This window comes from Vulpes vulpes, chromosome 4 (genome assembly GCF_048418805.1).
Source record: "Vulpes vulpes isolate BD-2025 chromosome 4, VulVul3, whole genome shotgun sequence".
NCBI classification, from domain to species: domain Eukaryota; kingdom Metazoa; phylum Chordata; class Mammalia; order Carnivora; family Canidae; genus Vulpes; species Vulpes vulpes.
Window position 1 is genome coordinate 63,742,544 of NC_132783.1, and position 18,466 is coordinate 63,761,009.

An 18,466-nucleotide genomic window follows, 5' to 3' on the forward strand; every position below is an offset into this window, starting at 1 on the left:
AACAATATACAAAGCAAAATTTGACAAAATGTCAAGATGGACAAATTGGTTTTTTTTATTTATTTATGATAGTCACAGAGAGAGAGAGAGAGAGAGAGAGAGAGACATAGGCAGAGACATAGGCAGAGGGAGAAGCAGGCTCCATGCACCGGGAGCCTGACGTGGGATTCGATCCCGGGTCTCCAGGATCACGCTCTGGGCCAAAAGCAGGCGCTAAACTGCTGCGCCACCCAGGGATCCCAAGATGGACAAATTGTTTAAGAGGATAACATGTCTTTCCTACTTTTTGGTAGATCAACCAGACAAAAGAGAGGTAAGCATATATTAATAATAAAATTAATTAGGTTGATCTGATTGATAGATAGATGATAGGACATATATCTTTTTCCAGAAAATATTAAAAACACTGTTCTATAAGTACCAATCATGGAACACTTTAATATATCCTAGGGGCACCTGGGGGGCTCAGTGGCTGAGTTTCTACCTTTGGCTCAGGTCATGATCCTGGGGTCCCGGGATTGAGTCCCACGTCGTGCTCTTTGCCTGCTTCTCCCTCTACCTATGTCTCTGCCTCTTTCTCTTTCTGTGTCTCTCATGAATAAATAAATAAAGTCTTTTAAAAAAATACATTCCAAAAAGTAGATGATTCATACCACATTCTTTGACTGTAGTTCAATAAAATGGTGGCAGTAATATAAATAAATGTCAGCCTCAGTATCCTTTTTAACTATCTCTTAAACAATGAAATTGATTTTGAGAATGCCATATGTAAATGTATAAGACATTTTTAACAAACACTCAAAACACAAAAGGGCATAAACGACTTAAAAGAAGGAAGTTTAAAACAATTGGATAATGGAAAGTGATACCTTCTTGAATAGGCAGTCGATATTGTAAAAATGTCTATTCTTGGTAAATTAATTCAATACAAGTCTAATCAAAAAATTTATTTTTTCATAGTTCTGGAAGCTGGAAGTCCTAGATCAAGGTGCCAGTAGGGTTGATGTCTGGTGAGGCCTCTCTCCTTGGCTTGCAGCTGCCTTCTCACTGTGTCTTCACATGGTCTTCCTTCTGTGCTCAGGGGAAAAGAAAGCTTTCTGGTGTCTGTTCTTTAAACAGACCCAATTAAACCTACCCAATTCCATCCAATTAGGGAACCCCATTACCCCCTTTGACCTAATTTAACCATAATTACCTACCTGAAGGCTCTATCTCCAAATAGTCACATTAGGGTTTATGGCTTGAACATATGAGTTGGGGGTGGGCGGGAGGACACAATTCAGTCCCTAACTTTGATCAAAGATTTAAATATAACAAATAAACCTATGAAAATACTAGCAAATGTGGTTTTTTTTTTTAATAAAAATTCAATTGGTTAACATAGGTATTCTTAGTTTCAGTGGTAGAGGTCAGTGATTTGTCAGTTGCATAGAACACCCAGTGCTCATTACATCACATGCCCTCCATCACCCAGTTACCCCATTCCCCACCTAACTCCCCCCAAGTGACCCTCAGTTTGTTTCCTATAATTAAGAGTCTATTATGGTTTGTCTCCCTCTCTGATTTCATCTTGTTTTATTTTTCCCTTCCTTCCCCTATGATCCTCTGTTTTGTTTCTTAAATTCCACATATGAGTGTGAACATATGATAATTGTCTTTCTCAGATTGACTTACTTCGCTTAGCACAATACCCTCTAGTTCCATCCACATTATTGCAAATGGCAAGATTTAATTTTTTTGGATGGCTGAGTAATAGTCCACTGTGTGTGTGTGTGTGTATGTGTGTGTGTGTGTGTGTGTGTGTGTGTGTATCACGTCTTATTTATCCATTCAATCTGTCAATGAATAGCTGGGCTCCTTCCATAGTTAGGCTATTGTGGGCATTGCTGCTATAAATGTTGAGGTACAAGGTGCCCCTTTGGATCACTACATTTGTATCTTTGGAGTAAATACCTAGTCGTGCAATTGCTGAGATGTAGGGTAGCTCTGTTTTCAACTTTTTGAGGAACCTCCATACTCTTTTTGAGTGGCTGCACCAGCTTGCATTCTTAGCAACAGCGTAAGAGGGTTCCTCTTTCTCCACATCCTCACCAACATCTATCATTTCGTGATTTGTTAATTTTAGCCATTCTAAGCAGTGTGAGTTGGTATCTCATTGTGGTTTTATTTTTGTATTTCCCTGATGCCAAATGATGTGGAGCATTTTTTCATGTGTCAATTGGCCACTTATATGTCTTCTTTGGAGAAATGTCTGTTCCATGTCTTCTTCCCATTTCCTGATTGGATTATTTGTTCTTGGGTGTTGAGTTTGATAAGTTTTGTTTAGATTTTGGGTACTAGCCCTTTATCTGATATGTCATTTGCAAATATCTTCTCCCATTTTTCTGGTTGTCTTTTGGTTTTGTTGACTGTTTCCTTTGCTGTGCAGAAGCTTTTTATCTTGATGAAGCCCCAATTATTCATTTTTGCCTTTGTTTCCCTTGCCTTTGGAGACGTATCTAGCAGGAAGTTGCGGCAGCTGAGGTCACAGAGGTTGCTGCCTGTGTTCTCCTCTAGGATTTTGATAGATTCCTGTCTCATTTTTAGGTCTTTCATCCATTTTGAGTCTATTTTTGTATATGGTGTGAGGAAATTTGTCCAGTTTCATTCTTCTGTATGTGGCTGTCCAATTTTCTGAACACTATTTATTGAAGAGACTGTCTTTTTTCTATTGGATAGTCTTTCCTGTTTTGTCAAAGATTAGTTGACCATAGAGTTGAGGGTCCATTTCTGAGTTCGCTATTCTGTTCCATTGATCTATGTGTCTGTTGTTGTGCCAGTGACAGACTGTCTTGATGATGACAACTTTGTAATACAGCTTGAAGTCTAGAATTGTGATGCCACCAGCTTTGGGGTTTTTTTTTTTTTTTCAACATTTCTTTGGCTATTCGGGGTCTTTTCTGATTCCATGTCAATTTTAGGATTATTTGTTACAGCTGTGAAAAAAGTTGATGGTATTTTGATAGGGATTGCCTTAAATGTATAGATTGCTATAGGTAGCGTAGACATGTTAACAAATCCACGAGCATAGAACATTTTTCCATTTCTTTGTGTCGTCCTTAATTTCTTTCATGAGTATTCTTTTTTTTTTTAAGCTTTAACTCTTGATTTATATTTTTTAAGATTTTATTTATTTATTCATGAGAGACACAGAGAGAGAGAAAGAGAGGCAGAGACACAGGCAGAGGGAGAAGCATGCTCCATGCAGGGAGCCCGATGTGGGACTAGATCCCGGGACTCTGGGATCACGCCCTGAGCCCAAGGCAGGTGCTAAACCACTGAGCCACCCAGGGATCCCCTTTCATGAGTATTCTATAGTTTTCTGAGTATAGGTCCTTTGCGTCTTTGGTTAGGTTTATTCCTAAATATCTTATGATTTGGGGTGCAATTGTAAATGGGATTGACTCCTTAACTTCTATTTTTTCTGTCTCAGTAGATAGAAATGCAACTGATTTCTGTGCATGGATTTTATATTCTGCCACTTTGCTGAATTCCTGTATAAATTCTAGCAATTTGGGAGTAGGGTCTTTGGGATTTTGTGCATAGAGTGTCCTGCAACCTGCAAAGAGTGAGAATTTGGCTTCTTCTTTGCCTTTTATTTCTTTTTGTTATCTGCTTGCTAAGACTGGGACTTCTAGTACTGTGTTGAACAACAGTGATGAAAGTGGACATCCCTGCCATGTTCCTGACCTTAGGGGAAAAGCTCTCAGTTTTTCCCCATTGAGAATGATATTCACTCTGGGCTTTTTGCATATGGCTTTTATGATATTGAGGTATGTTCCCTCAATCTCTACACCGTGAAGAGTTTTAATCAAGAAAGGGTACTGTACTTTGTCAAATGATTTTTCTGCATCTATTGAGAGGATCTTATGGTTCTTGTCCTTTCTTTTATTAATGTGGTGTATCACATTGATTGATTTGCAGATGTTGAACCACACTTGCAACCCAGGAATAAATCCCACTTGATCATGGTGAATTATCCTTTTAATGTACTGTTGGATCCCATTGGCTGGTATTTTGGTGAGAATCTTTTCATCCATGCTCATCAGGGATATCTGTCTATAATTCTCCTTCTTGGTAGGGTCTTTGTCTGGTTTTGGGATAAAACTAATGCTGGCCTCATTGAAAGGGCTTGGAAGTTTTCCTTCCACTTCTATTTTTTAAAACAGCTTCAGAACAGGTATTAATTCTTCTTTAAGTGTTTGGTAGACTTCCCCTGGAAAGCAATCTGGCCCTACACTCTTGTTTATTGGGAGAGTTTTGATTACTACTTCAATTTCCATGCTGGTTATAGATCTGTTTAGGTTTTCTATTTCTTCCTCTTTTGGTTTTGGAGTTTATACGTCTCTCGGAATGCATCCATTCTTCCAGATTGCCTAATTTGTTGGCATATAGTTGCTTATAATATGTTCTTATAATGGTTTGTATTTCTTTGTATTGGTTGTGATTTCTCCTATTTCATTCATGATTTTATTTATTTGGGTCCTTTCTCTTTTCTTTTTGATAAATCTGGACAGGGGTTTATTGATCTTATTAATTCTTTCAAGGAACCAGCTCCTAGTTTCATTGATCTGTTCTACTGTTCTTTTGGTTTCTATTCCATTGATTTCTGCTCTAATCATTATGGATTCTTTTTTCCTGCTGGGTTTTGGCTTTATTTCCTGTTCTTTCTCCAGTTCCTTTAGGTGTAAGGTTAGGCTGTATATTTGAAATCTTTCTTGTTTCTTGAGAAAGGCTTGAATTGCTATATACCTCCCTCTTAGGACCACTGTTGCTGCATTCCAAAGGTTATGAACAGTTGTACTTTCATTTTTGTTTGTTTCCATGAAGTTTTAAAATTCTTCTTTAATTTCCCGGATGACCCATTCATTAGATCTTGTTGGATAGACACTGTAATTATGATATAGTCTCCTTCCTCATCTCTTATTACAGTCTTGGGTTTAAAATCTAATTTGACTAATATAAGGATTGTCACCCCAGCTTTCCTTTGATGTCCATTAGCATGATATATGGTTTTCCACCCCTTTACTTTCAATCTGGAGGTGTCTTTGGTTCTAAAATAAGTCTCTTGCAGATAGCATATCAATGGGTCTTGCCCTTTTTATCCAGTCTGATACCTGTCTCTTTTGATTGGGGCATTTAGCCCATTTACATCTAGAGTAACTATTGAAAGATACTAATTTAGTGTCATTATAAGGGTAAAGTTACTGTTTCTGTGTTTTGTTTCTGTTCCTTTCTGGTCTATGTTACTTTTTGGCTCTCTCTTCATGTAAAGGATCCCTTTTAATATTTCTTTCAGGGATGATTTAATGATCATAAATTCTTTTAGTTTCTGTTTGTCCTGGAAGCTTTTTATCTCTCTTCTATTTTGAATGTCATCCTAGCTGGATAAAGTAGTCTTGGCTGCAGATTTTTCTCATTTAGCCTCTTGAATATATCATGGCAATCCTTTCTGGCCTGCCAGGTCTCTGTGGACAGGCCTGCTGCCAGTCTAATGTTTTTATCCTTGTAGGTTATGAGCCTCTTGTCCCAAGCTGCTTTCAGGATTTTCTCTTTGTCTCTGAGACTTGCAAGTTTCACTATTACATGTTGGGGTGTTGGCCTATTTTTACTGATTTTGAAGGGGGAGTTCTCTGTGCCTCCTAGACTTGGATGCCTGATTCCTCCCCCAGATTAGGGAAGTTCTCTGCTATAATGTGCTCCAATATACCTTCTGCCCCTCTCCTCTTTTTCTGGGATCCCAATTATTCTAACATTGTTTTGCTTTATGGTATCACTCATTTCTCAAATTAGGAGAAAATGTTTTTATAAATATTTGGAAAGGCCAAATATACCACAAAACCCACTATTCATAAAGTAAAAGTTTTGACTGCATTTAAAAAAATTTGATATGGTAAACATTTCCAATCAACAAAATAAGAAAAACATTGGCATTTGTGTAACAAAGGGTTAAATCTCTAAACCTTTCTGAAATTTCTCTGAAAAGTCAATAAGAAAATAAAAGATCCTCCTTTTTTCATTGTGCAAATGAATAGGCAGTTTAAAATGGAAAAATATAAATGGTCAAATATATGAAGAGACATTTACCTCCATTAATAATACAAGAGTTATGCTCAAAACAGCATTGAGGTCTGCTTTAAAAAAACAAGACCCATTCAGTTTTTGTGTTTGTTCTGGTATAGTCGATATACAATGTGACATTAGTTTCAGCTGTACAACATAGTGATTCAACTTCTCTATATGTAATGTTAATGCTTGCCACAAGTGTAGCTCCCATCTGTCACCATACAACACTATTACAATACCATTAACTATGTTCCCTATGCTGTGCCTTTATTCCCTTGACTTACTCATTCCACAACTAGAAACCTGTATCTTCCATGTCCCTTCACCCATTTTGCCTAGTCCTCTCTTGTAGTCATCAGTTTGTTCTTTTTGATTCTGCTGCTTTTTGTTTATTTAGATTCCACATATGAATGAAATCATGTGGTGCTTGTCTTTTTCAGTCTGACTTATTTCATTTAGCCTGATAACTTCTAGGTCCATCCAGTGACATGTCTCAAATGACATGATCTATCCTTTTATTTGGCTGAGTAATATATATATATATATATATATATATATATATATTATATGGACACTCAGGTTGCTTCCATATCTTGGCTACTGTAAGACTCTTGATGTTTTTAATCTTTCATGAAATCCAGTATCATCCATGGCCAGAGGTTTTTGGTGGTTGGAATGGACACTGAAACAGTCTTTCAGAATGATAGTTTAGAATATTTTTCAAAATGTTTATTGTTCATACTCTTGACACCAGTATTCTCACTTCTAGGAATTTACCCAGAGACAATCTCACAAATAATGAAGGGAAGTAAGAAGCAGAGCACTATTAGAATATCAACGAATTGTAATTTTTGATTACCCATCCATAGAGATTGGTTAAGTAAATTAGGTAGAGACAATGTTACACTATATTATCATTATAAACAATGATGTACAACTGTGTGTCCTGAGTGAAAAAAAGCATGTTACAGAACAGCATATGAAACTATATGTAGAAAGATAGATAGTAAGATATCTGAAAAGATGTTCACCAAAGTGAACCACTCCAAGTGGCAGTTAGTGTTTGCTTCCAGCTCTGAACTTTTTTTGGTTATTTTACAAACAAATAAGAATTGTTATTGTAAAGACAATAAAGCTGTTTCAAAATTAAAATTCTTTATAGAAATCACCTCTTGCACAGAGATGCTACCACACCCCTGAAGACCCAGTTACCCCCTCCTCCTTTGAATTTATTATCATTTGTATAGTGTGACAATATGTGAAAGAGGAAGAGGGTGCCTTAGAAGGTGGCCACATAGTACAATAAATAGAAAAACAAACCTTTTCTATTCTTTCCACATAGGACCTCACCACCACATTATCTGCATGTACACTGTTCATTTTGTATATAATCTATATCTTCCTTCTGGACCAGGGGACCAGGAGCCAATTGCAAAGTATGACCCTTAGGGACCAGGAGCCAATTGCAAAATATGACCATACTTTCATGTAAACACACTACATAAAAATCATAAATTACATTTCAAATTTAAGTGTAATTGAGGTGAGGATTATTTTTTCTACTGGTTTTGCTCATCAGCATGGATAATCCAGAGCTGCAGAGTAGAATTAAAAAGTAAGTGTCCAGGAGTTTGCCGGGACAGTCCCTTTGGCATCAGCCTTTTGGCTCCTGCTTCACATTTATATTTGAACCAGAGATTCTTCCTCATAATTCTGCTAACAGATAGGTCTTTCATATGTTTTACTCTAATTTTTTTTCTAGCACCTCTAAGAGTCATAACAGTGCTGCCAGTTTGTGAGTTCTTTTACAAGAACAAGATGTGTTCTTTATGGTTTCATTTATCCACAAGAAAAAAACACACTCTGTTGAGTGTTCCAAAGCCAAACAAGAAAATTCTAAAGCAAGAGCCAGTCGTTGTTAAAACAGAAGACAAGAGGCTCAAATATCATGGTGTTTCCTATGGAAAATTGAAAAAGAGCAAAATCCAGGAGTCCATCGTGTTCTGATAGATCACTGACAGCCGATTAAAAGCATCCAGAGAAGTCCAGGGAAGGGATGTAATTAGGATAATAAATGATGTGAAGGTTGAAAGAATGACATTTCTAAAAGAAAATAAATACAAATGATGTTCTGTGACCCAGCCCAAATTCAAGACAGTGCATAAAGATTTTGCCTTTCTGACATGTCTAGTCTGAACTCTGGGTCCCTCCCCTTTATTGCTCTACCTTCTGCTAGTTTAGCAAGTTAGCTTTAAATCTTCTCCTCATTTTCTCATCCTCTACCAGAAACATTCATAGCTCTCACCCAGACCGATTTAGATGGTAACTTTCTACAATCAGATTTAGAAATAAATTCAAAGGGGCTATGAGTGAACAATTCTAGAATAGCTATCAGATCAAAGGAGAAAAATCTTTTAATTAAATCAAACAGGAGAACATAAGCAGGAGAACAAGAAGACAAAATATACATTTGGAAAAAGCAAGGAACACTTCCAATTCATGAGGAATTGGGTTAGGGGCACTGTGGACATCCAATTGCCCTCATAATTTCTGAGAAACTTCCTCATGTCTGTTTCTCAATGACCTCCCAGAAAGTACCTAGATGGATAATGAAATAATAACATGCTGTATATATAATAGTATTCATTATGTCACTTAGTCACAAACCAGCAGGTATTGCTATTCCCATTGACAGGAGTGAAAACTGAGCACCCAAGTGTTTGTCTTGCCCAGAATGTCACAGCTTATTAGTGCTGACTACAGCTCAGTCAGAGACATTGTTTCCTGACTCACAATCCAGTACATCCTAAGAGATGCAGCTGGCTTTCTAGAATCCCTGGACCTAGAACCTCCTTGTTACATCCATCTTTCACCTTTACCTAAGTCCCAGAAACCTCTTGAGTGACTCACTGGTTTCTCTCACCAAATAAATTACTCTTTCAAAGAGCTTGCAGAATGGTTGGATTAGGGGTTCCTTGGTGGAAAATTGGGATATGTCAAAACTGAGAGGTCGTTAGAGTCACATAGGACATGTACCAACCTGTTGAAAGGATTTGGTTAAGTTGAGGTCCAGGGTAGATATAGGTCAGCCATTCTCATTAAGCTCTGTGAGGGCTTCACTATTCTGGTGGTGAAAGCCATGTAATATCAGCTCTTACTTAGGTTACCTTGGAGATAGTAAAACTCTTTCAAGCATCTTGGATTTACCTCTTAATGTGCAATCAACTTTTCATGTGTAAAAAAAAATCCTTTGTGCTGGTAACTAATTGACCATTATGAACATTTGATTTTAGAATTCAGAGACGGACTATGTTATATTATTCCTGTATTCACACATATCTTTCACCCCCTCTGGTATCCTCCAGATAACCTTACCCACTCCCACCTAGCTGCTCTGTGGCCCAGGACCCAACAATTGAAAATTGTTTGCATTGATCTGGAGCAATACAAAGTAGTTGCTGGGATCCACTAGAAGCCAAATGTCTTAGCCAGCTTATGCTGCTATAACAGAGTGCCATAGACCTGGTGGCTGAAATAACAGAAATTCATTTCTCACAGCTCTGCAAGCTGGGAAGTCTGAGATCAGGGTTGCTGAGTGGTCAGGTTCTGGTGGGAGCTCTTATCCTGGTTTACAGATGATCACCTCCTTGCTGTCACCTCATAGGGCAGGTGGAGAGAGATTTCTTACCTTACATCGCAGGTGAAGAGACATATCTCTCATGTCTCTTCTTACAAGAGCACTAATCTCATTCATAAGCATTCAACCCTCATGACTTAATTTCTTCCCAAAGGCCCCACCTCCAAATACATTGAGATTGAGGCTTTCTTGTTTGGATTGGGGTGGAGAGGACATCATAATATGGAAGTATCTTGAGCGTGTGCTTAGGAACTGATGTGTTGATCTCCAATGCTTCCCTACATTAGAAGAAAGAAAAAAAATTCACAAGGATTCACCCTGCAGTGTTTGCCCAGACTTTAGAGTTGAGGTATAATTCCTGTCATGTACTGAGGGTTTCAGTAGGGAAAACCAGCATATGGGGTTCCTCTTTGGAGGTGTGCAATGAGTTTGACCTTGTAAAAGATACGGTCATTGTACCATGGGGGCTGCGACCTGGCTATGCTCTTGACAGTGATCCTGCTTTGTTTTCATAGGTGGAAGGAGGTACAGGCGGAACTATCAAAGATGCTTGAAATTGATTCCAAGTAGTATTATTAAATAGACCAGGATTGCTGAGAAATAGGTGTAAGTTGCTCTACTTTAGATGCAAAGAATAAATGCAGTGGGTGTCACAGCCAGAATAGTAATTATGTCATCTGTCTCGTCCAAGAGTTTGACTATAGTAATTGCAACATTTTCTCCCATCATTGAAGCTTGTAATTATAGCGCAACTAACAGGATTATGTGCTAACTTGGGCTGTTTTAATCACCTCTTTTACTCTGAAATGCAATGGTAAAATTCCACAGTTGTTCCCAGGCTGCCAATTCTTTTCAACATCTGTTGTCTTGTAACAGTTCAATACTAAGGAGGAGAGGCAGAGATGCTCTGAGCATTTCATAACAGAGGCCTTTAGGTAAAGCAGACTTTAGGCTTGACGAGAAAGTGTAAACAGGGAGTTTTAAATTTCCAACCCAAATAAAATTTCCTCTTTGAAAGCAAATATGTTTTCTGTTTCAAAGATGGCAGATGTTTCATGCAATTTGGCAATGTCTGCAGCCCATGTTTTGTATGCATTGAAGGAAACTTTCAACTGTAAAAATCAATCTAGGACTGATTAAGGAAACCCTCCCATGCAACCTAACAAGCAGGTTTGGGTTAATTAATGCTTGGATCTTAAGCTGTGTGTTATCTTTTATGTGTAAGACTCAGTAAGATGTTCCTTACATATATTTATCTTTACAGATCACATAATAACAAACTTCAGGCGTTAATCAAATACTTTGTTTATGCAAGAATAAAGGAACGTCACACACTTTGTGAAATAAGGGGGCCTGATGGCTGAGCTGGAAGCCTCCCTTGATTGTAAGATGACTTATACTTTCTTAGGATGACTTACATTGTCTTAGAGTGTTGTTTCAACAAAACGAGGGCATCTAGGATATTAATATTGCACAGAGCCAACTCAGATCTGCCCATTTGGTCTTAAGTCAGGCGCTTATTCCTTGGCGCCAATACAGGTCCCATTAGGTATGTGTTCCTATTGCCCAGGCAGGACTCCACCATTGGAAGAGTGAACTCAGCAAGCACATCTATGATCCTAAAACAAGCAGCAAAAGGAGACAATTGAAGAACAGACTGTTTTCATGAAAGAAGAATTGTGGAACCAAGTGCAGTATCACCTTTAGAGGTGATAGAAATTTCCTAGATTAGATCTGCTTAAAATGAGCACAGCCAGACCTGAACAGCTTAGTGGTTAGGGTGCTGTAGACACGGAGCTATGTGGGCCGCAGATACACTGATCCCAGGCAGGAACAGCCCAGCCCCATCTCTCCTTCATCCAGCTGTCCTACAAAGCCTCCTTTTGTTTTTTTATTGAACTATAGCTGACATACAATGTTAGGTTAGTTTCAGGTCTGAAACAGTGATTTGACAATTCTGAACATTACAAAATACCACAGAAGTGTGTTACCATCTGTCACTAAACAATGTTATTAAGATATTATTTGACTATATTCCCTATCCTATACTTTTCCTCCCTGTGACTATTTTTTAAGAGCTTTTGGGTGTTTTCTTTTTAAGATTTTATTTATTTATTCATAAGAGATAGAGAGAAAGAAAGAAAGACAGACAGAGAGAGGCAGAGACACAGGCAGAGGGAAGAAGCAGGCTCCATGCAGGGAACCCGAGGTCTCCAGGATCATGCCCCGAGGCAAAGGCAGACGCTTAACCGCTGAGCCACGCAGGCGTCCAATTGTGACTATTTTATGATGGGAAGTTGGTACCTCCAGAGCTTTTTTGGGGGTCCCTTCTTCCAATGCCCTCGTCTGATGAACCGGTCCCGGTGCAGCAGCCCCTTGTGGGGCGCCCCCTTGCGGTCGCTCTCAGGAAATTAAACTACTCAAATCCACCCCCAAAGGATGTTAATAAGCATCTGAACAAGTATGATCCAGGGGAAGGAAGCTGTAATTACAATTTAGCAAATTAACTTTGGGCCAGCTGGATCATATTAATAGGCAAAGAGAGGTACATTAAAGTTTTTCCTTTTTTAAAAGATTTTATTTGTTTAAGAGAGAGAACACAAGCAGGGAGGAGGGGCAGAGGAAGTGGGAGAAGCAGACTCCCCTCTGAGCAGAGATCCCAGAATCCTGGGATCATGACCTGAGCCAAAGGTAGACGCTTAACCAACTTGGCCATCCAGGTGCCCGAGCACATTCAAGTTTTTCAAAAGTTTATTTGAGCATATATCCATTCAAATTGGGCGCGCCAAATGAAAGTGAGTAGGAGCATTCCACCGACAGAAGCTAGGGCTAAGGTTTTGTAGAGAAGATGCTGAAGCAAAGCAAATAAATCACTTGATTGGTCAAATGGGTTCTCAGATAGCTGGTCTATAAGGAGAGTGTGCTGGCCCTGCGGAACATTCCAGTCCACTTGACAGGTATATTTTCATTATCAGTTTAATCAGGTGGCTACTGCAGCATATAGATTCTGTGGCCGAACAGCGGAGCTTCAAATTCTGGCTTTCTCTCTTACTGGCTATGTGACCTTGGGCAAGTTTCTTAACATTTGTACCTCAGTTTCCTCATCTGTGAAGTGGCTTTAAGAATATTACTTAAGAGACACCTAGGTGGCTCAGTTGTTGAATGTCTGCCTTTGATTCAGGGCATGATCCTGGGGTCCCAGGATTGAATCCTGCATCAGGCTTCTCGCAGGGAGCCTACTTCTCCCTCTGCCTATGTCTCTGCCTCTCTCTGCATCTCTTATGAATAAATAAAATCTTTAAAAAGAGAATATTACTTAAAGGTATTAAATGACATAATGCATATGATGATGCATTTAACATGGTACCTGACACCATAATAAGCATTTGGCAAACATTAGCTATTGTTTTTCTGTTTTTCTCTTGAACTTGTTTAATAAGGACCTGCTACAATAGGTGATCCAAGGGCGCATGGTGGCTTAGTCAATTAAGTGTCTGACTCTTGATTTTGGCTCACGCCATGATCTCAGGGTCCTGGGACTGAGCCCCACATCCAGCTCTGAACTCAGCACAGAATCTGCTTGTCCCTCTCCCTCAGCTCCTCAGCCCCATGCTCTCTTTCTCTCAAATAAATAAAAATCTTTAAAAAGAGAGAAAGAGAGAGATGATCCACTCTTAGCATACCAGAAAATCATGTTTCTTGGCCCAGAAAGCTGGTGACAGGGTCCCCAGCATACCTTTATGGAGGTTCTAAAATATTGGCCATGGTGCTCTTAGAGGTAGAATGATTGAGTGATTGGGATAAAAGGAATCTTAGAGATATCAAACACTTCTGAATTTTACAAGTGAGGAAAGGGAAGCTCAGAGAGGTTGAGCTGCTTGCCGAAGGTTACACAGCCAGCTTAGGGGCAGAAATGGAACTGGAAGGCTGGTGCTCATTGGTACCCCTTTCTCTCTTCCACATCCCCAACACACAGACTTTGTCAAGATTGAGGTTGACTCATCTGCTCAACCTCCAGCTATATTTGAGGGGGAAATTCCTTATATATCTATACCAGAATTATTTGTAGGATTCCAGCCACTGCTACATAAGGTAGGTCTTGGCTGGAAATCAGAAGAAGAATTTCTAGAAAATTTTGGAAGATAGGTCAGTTTTAAAAACCTAGAGGGAATGTGTGTGGCTTGTATACACTGGAGACTCTAAAATAGTTTTTTCATTCATTTGTGGAATGTTTTCAACATTCTAGGGAAGATTTAAACATTGTATATGCCAGAAGGATCTCATTTGCCTGCTGTATACTTACCCCTGCCTATAGCCTGTAAGAAGCATTTGCAGGCAGAACAACCTAATTGGAAGGACGCATTAATGCACAGGCCATTTGTCTGCTGAGCACATGACCCAGACCCTGGCTGAAATGAGCTGGTAACTTTATTTTCCTATTAGAGAACACGTCCTGGCCTTCTGCCACTCACCACCTAGCTCCTCCTCTAGAACCCCTGGGCTTGAACCAGGGGATAGTTCAGTACACAACTACCATGTGTCCACAGGTAAGACTGGAAAGAATAGGGCAGGGAAGGAGATCTCTGGTCAGGAGCAGCTCCCTGCACAGGGGAGTGGCCACTGTGAATTAAAACATGTGCTTAGAGTATGCAGCTCATGTATGTGATATATATAATATGCTTATTAGCATGTGTTCTGTTGAGAAGGATGAAAGGTCTCTCTGTGCTGGTCATGAGAGTGGATTGCAATCAATAACAATAATAAACACAATCATGCTGGCTTGGCCAGGGCTAGTGCTCTCCTTTATTCATCCAGAAATGGTATAGCAGAGTAATTATGAAGCTACTGGCCTGGAGCCTCCACTCATTGAACTCAGCTGAGAGTAGAACAAGGCTGCCGGACCCTCTTGTTCCTCTCTGGGGATTCATCCACCATCCCTAGGCCTCCCCTCTTTCCTCAAAGGCAGGTTTCGAACCCCATCTCCCTGGATTAGCACATCCCCTCTCTCTGGACTAGAAGTGGCCTTGTCATTGGTGGTGCACACAACATGGCCTGTCCTCAGCCTCATCCACGTGGATGCCTCTGTGCTCAACCCACTGTGAACTGACCCTTAACCCAGTACCTGTGCTATGTCCCCCACAGGTGTCCCAGGCAGCCGCGGATCTCCTGGCCTACTGTGAAGCTCACGTGCGTGAAGACCCTCTCATCATCCCAGTACCTGCGTCAGAAAATCCTTTCCGAGAGAAGAAGTTCTTTTGTACCATTCTCTGACTGTGTTTGTTATGCCGTCGGGGCTCCTCTTCCATCAACCCATTCCCTGGTTAGAGACTGCATGCTCTCAGCCTTAGGGACCTCCAGCCAGCACCGGGCCTACCCCACCAGGATGGCTGGGGCCTGCCTCTCTTCACTGGGTTTCTTAGCTGAGTTCAGTTTTGCTTTTCCTTCTCATGTTACATTCTTTACCAGCAAAGAAAATAGACATTTTCGTAGCCAAGTAACAAGTGTGCCAACTCAAAACAAGTATGGGTGTAAGGGTTTCGTTTTGTAAATCAGTTCCCATTTTCAATATCAATTTCATACATTTCAGGGGCTAATTTGCGGGAAAGAAAAACAATATAGTCCCCTCCCCCCATTCACAAGAATCTGGTAGCAAATTAGAGCATTTTGACCAACTGAGATAGATGGATAAAGTTTTCATCTGGATGTTCTGTATCTCCTGGTTTTCCATCATCTTATTAGGAAGGAAGGAACCCACAGTGTCAGACGGCTTTCCTAATATGTGTCTACCTGGAGCCATGTAGCCCAGACCCCAAGGAGGGTCTGATTACCATCGACCACTTTGGAGGTGGTCCTTCTACAAGTGTCGATGCTGGATGAATATTGTAGCAAGCTTCAATGTAAATGCACACCATGATAGCCATCTGTTTGTGGGCTCCAGCTGGGCCAGCCAATGGCACCGTCTCACCCCATCCCACATATGCCACATCTTCTTGCTCCTCCTGTTCTGGCTCCTTCTCCATAGTCCTGACGTGGGCTGCATTAATAAGATCCTGTTCAATATTGCAAAAATAAAAAGAAAAGAACCTTTAAAAGAATAAGATCCTGCTCTGGGCACAGCCCTGTGGGGTGTCACCAGGATGGCTCCTGCCCCAGAGCAGTGAACCATAGGGGCAGCAGCTTCCTCTGTGTCATCCATTTATCTGAGCATTGGCTGTATTCACTTAATCCTCCAGCAATTAATAAATGCCAGGAAAGTAGGTCTATTTTAAAGAGAGGAAAACTGTGAAGCATGTGGATGGCTAGGTCTAGCTAAGTGCCAACTCTTGGTTTCAGCTCAGATCACGATCTCAGGATCCTGGGATCAAGGCCCGTGTCAGGCTCTGCACTTAGCAGGGAGTCTGCTTGAGATTCTCTCTGATTCTCTCTCTCTCTTTCTCTTCCCTCTGTCCCTCCCCCCACTTGCTCATTCTGTCTCTCTCTTCTATATAAATAAGTGCAGCACACTTCTTTCCTCATCTTTGCATGTTGGGCCCAAATAGCTTACAGACAATGATACATAGATACATGGATGCCCTGCGGTCGACTGGACAGCTCTTGGTTTTTCTGAGACCAACTTGCAGAATCCATCTAGAAAACAAAAAAGATGAAAGAGAATAAACGCCGGGGGCAGAGAGCTCCTTGACCAAGTTAGTGCTTTTCTGTTGGTGTAGAAACTGCCACTCCCTGACTCTCACAGCAGCCGGCTGTGCGATACAGGGCAAGCCACTGTGTGCCTGGCATGTTCTAACCTGCTAATTGGGGATAATGATAATTACTCCTCCTGCCTTTCTATCTGGGAGGCCACAGAGAGGTGCTACATAGATGAAAGCTCTGATTATCATTTAAAACAAATTACTAAATGCTCCAATATAATATAACATTGGCAGGAGTGCATGACTTCAAAGACAAACATGGTTCGGTTGGAGGAATAATGTAAAATTGCCTGCAAAGAGCCAAATATAATTCAGATCAATTAATAACTTGCCACTTTGCAAATGGTTTTATTACATTTTTATTCTTTGCTTCTTTTGTTGAAAGCGATTCTCTGTTTCATTAAAGCTCACTGATATTACCAGGGAGGTTAGGAAGCTGTGTGCTCTGACGACAGCAGAATTGTATGCTGTGTGTGATAATAAGACTTCAAACCCTTCTCTATCTCAGTTTATGACCAGAAGCTCTTTATTCCGTGGTCTATGTCAACATCATTAACCTGATAAAGCAAAGCACAATTCATAAAAGCACATCAGAGAAGCTGAGAAAGTAGGACAGCACGGAAGCTGGCTAAATCGGGTCAGGAAGAAACTGTGCTTCTCAGTTTCCTTCAGACTTTCTCTTCTTTGTTTTCACTTTTCCTGTCCCTTTCCTTTGTCTGTCTCTTTCTCCTTTTCCTCTTGTTCGACCTTATATTCCTCCATGAGATGCTTTTCTGTCTTTGTGGCTTCCCAAGCGTCCCTGAACTCACTGTCCTCTTCCCAAAAGCAAGGTCATGCACTTGGGCTATGAGATACATAAGCAGGTGCGTGAGCCCTCGCCCTGCTAGCCGCTCATCGGGAAGTGAACAAAAGGGAGCATGCCTGTCGTGGACAGTTGTCACATCTTGTTGGCAGTTTGGCTTTCCAGCATCTGAGCCCCCTCCCTACAGGGGGATATCACCCCTTACGTAGAAATTTAGTGGGCTGCGATAGTGCTCCCTTTCACTGTGGATGCTGAAGGGGGAAGATCTTCCCTGCCTCTCAGGTACCCCCCTCCCAGCCCCAGGCCGGCCAGGGAGGGGCCAGTGACTTCATGTGAACTGTCTGGACTCCTTTGCCTGGACCTTGAGCCCCAAGCAAGAGGCACAGAAATGAAAAGATGCTGAAGTTTGTTTTATGGGAGCTGCGGTGGCCCTGGGGCAGCAGTGGCCCAGCAGGGGAGGCATCTGAGACTTGCAGGCTGCCAGGGTTCTGTGCCCACTGCTAACAATGTCCAGGAATGACAGAGTCCTGAGTAGACCATTCCTGCTCCGTTCCCCAGCCCCACTGAGCTGTCTTGGTGCCCCCCCCCCCCCCCCCCCCCGTTCCCTACATCCTCCTTGGTCTCCCTTCTAATGTTCTGTCAATTCTTTGAGCCCGTAAATTCCATCCAGTAAATTTCTTATTCTTCCATGAAATAGGCTGGGCTGGATGTACATATCGTATGACCTAAAAACTCGATTCCCTGGGTGTGTACGCTACAGAAACGTGTCTATGTGTTCACCAAAAGAAAAGTACTAGAATGTTCATAGAAGCACTATTCAGAAAAACCCAAAGCCGGAAAGCACTCCCATGCACACATTGAATGGATAAACAGATTCTGGTATATTCACACAATGAAATCCTGTGCAGCAGTGGGAACAAGTGATCTCAGCACAGTGGGAGTCTCACGACATACAGCAAGTTCACACTACGTGATTCCATTTATGTCAAGCGCAAAACCCAGCAAAGCTAATCTGTGCTGTTCCAAGTAGGGAGTATTAGTTACTCTTCAGAGGATGGGAACCAGAGGGGGGGACAAGGGGAGCTTCTAGAATGTTCTGTGTGTGGATCCGGCTGCTAGTAACCTGAGTGTGTCCAGTTTGTGAAAATTCTTCAAGCTGTATACTTTTGATTATGTATTTTTCTGTATGTATGTTGTACATCAATAAAAGTTGGTTTGTGTGGTTAGCAA

General features: G+C 40.8%; 1 protein-coding gene across 4 annotated transcripts in view; it reads left to right on the top strand.

The window, feature by feature from the left end:
- The window catches only part of GNG4 (G protein subunit gamma 4), a 79,971-nt gene extending 61,505 nt beyond the window's left edge, over positions 1 to 18,466 (top strand). For 3 of the 4 annotated variants that reach the window (XM_072755925.1, XM_072755926.1, XM_072755927.1), the window contains one exon: positions 14,885 to 18,466. In XM_072755925.1, coding sequence (XP_072612026.1) covers positions 14,885 to 15,013 — 129 coding nt within the window. In that variant the 3' untranslated portion in view covers positions 15,014 to 18,466. The remainder of the gene's footprint in view (positions 1 to 14,884) is intronic. The other variant, XM_072755924.1, reaches the window with a different exon arrangement.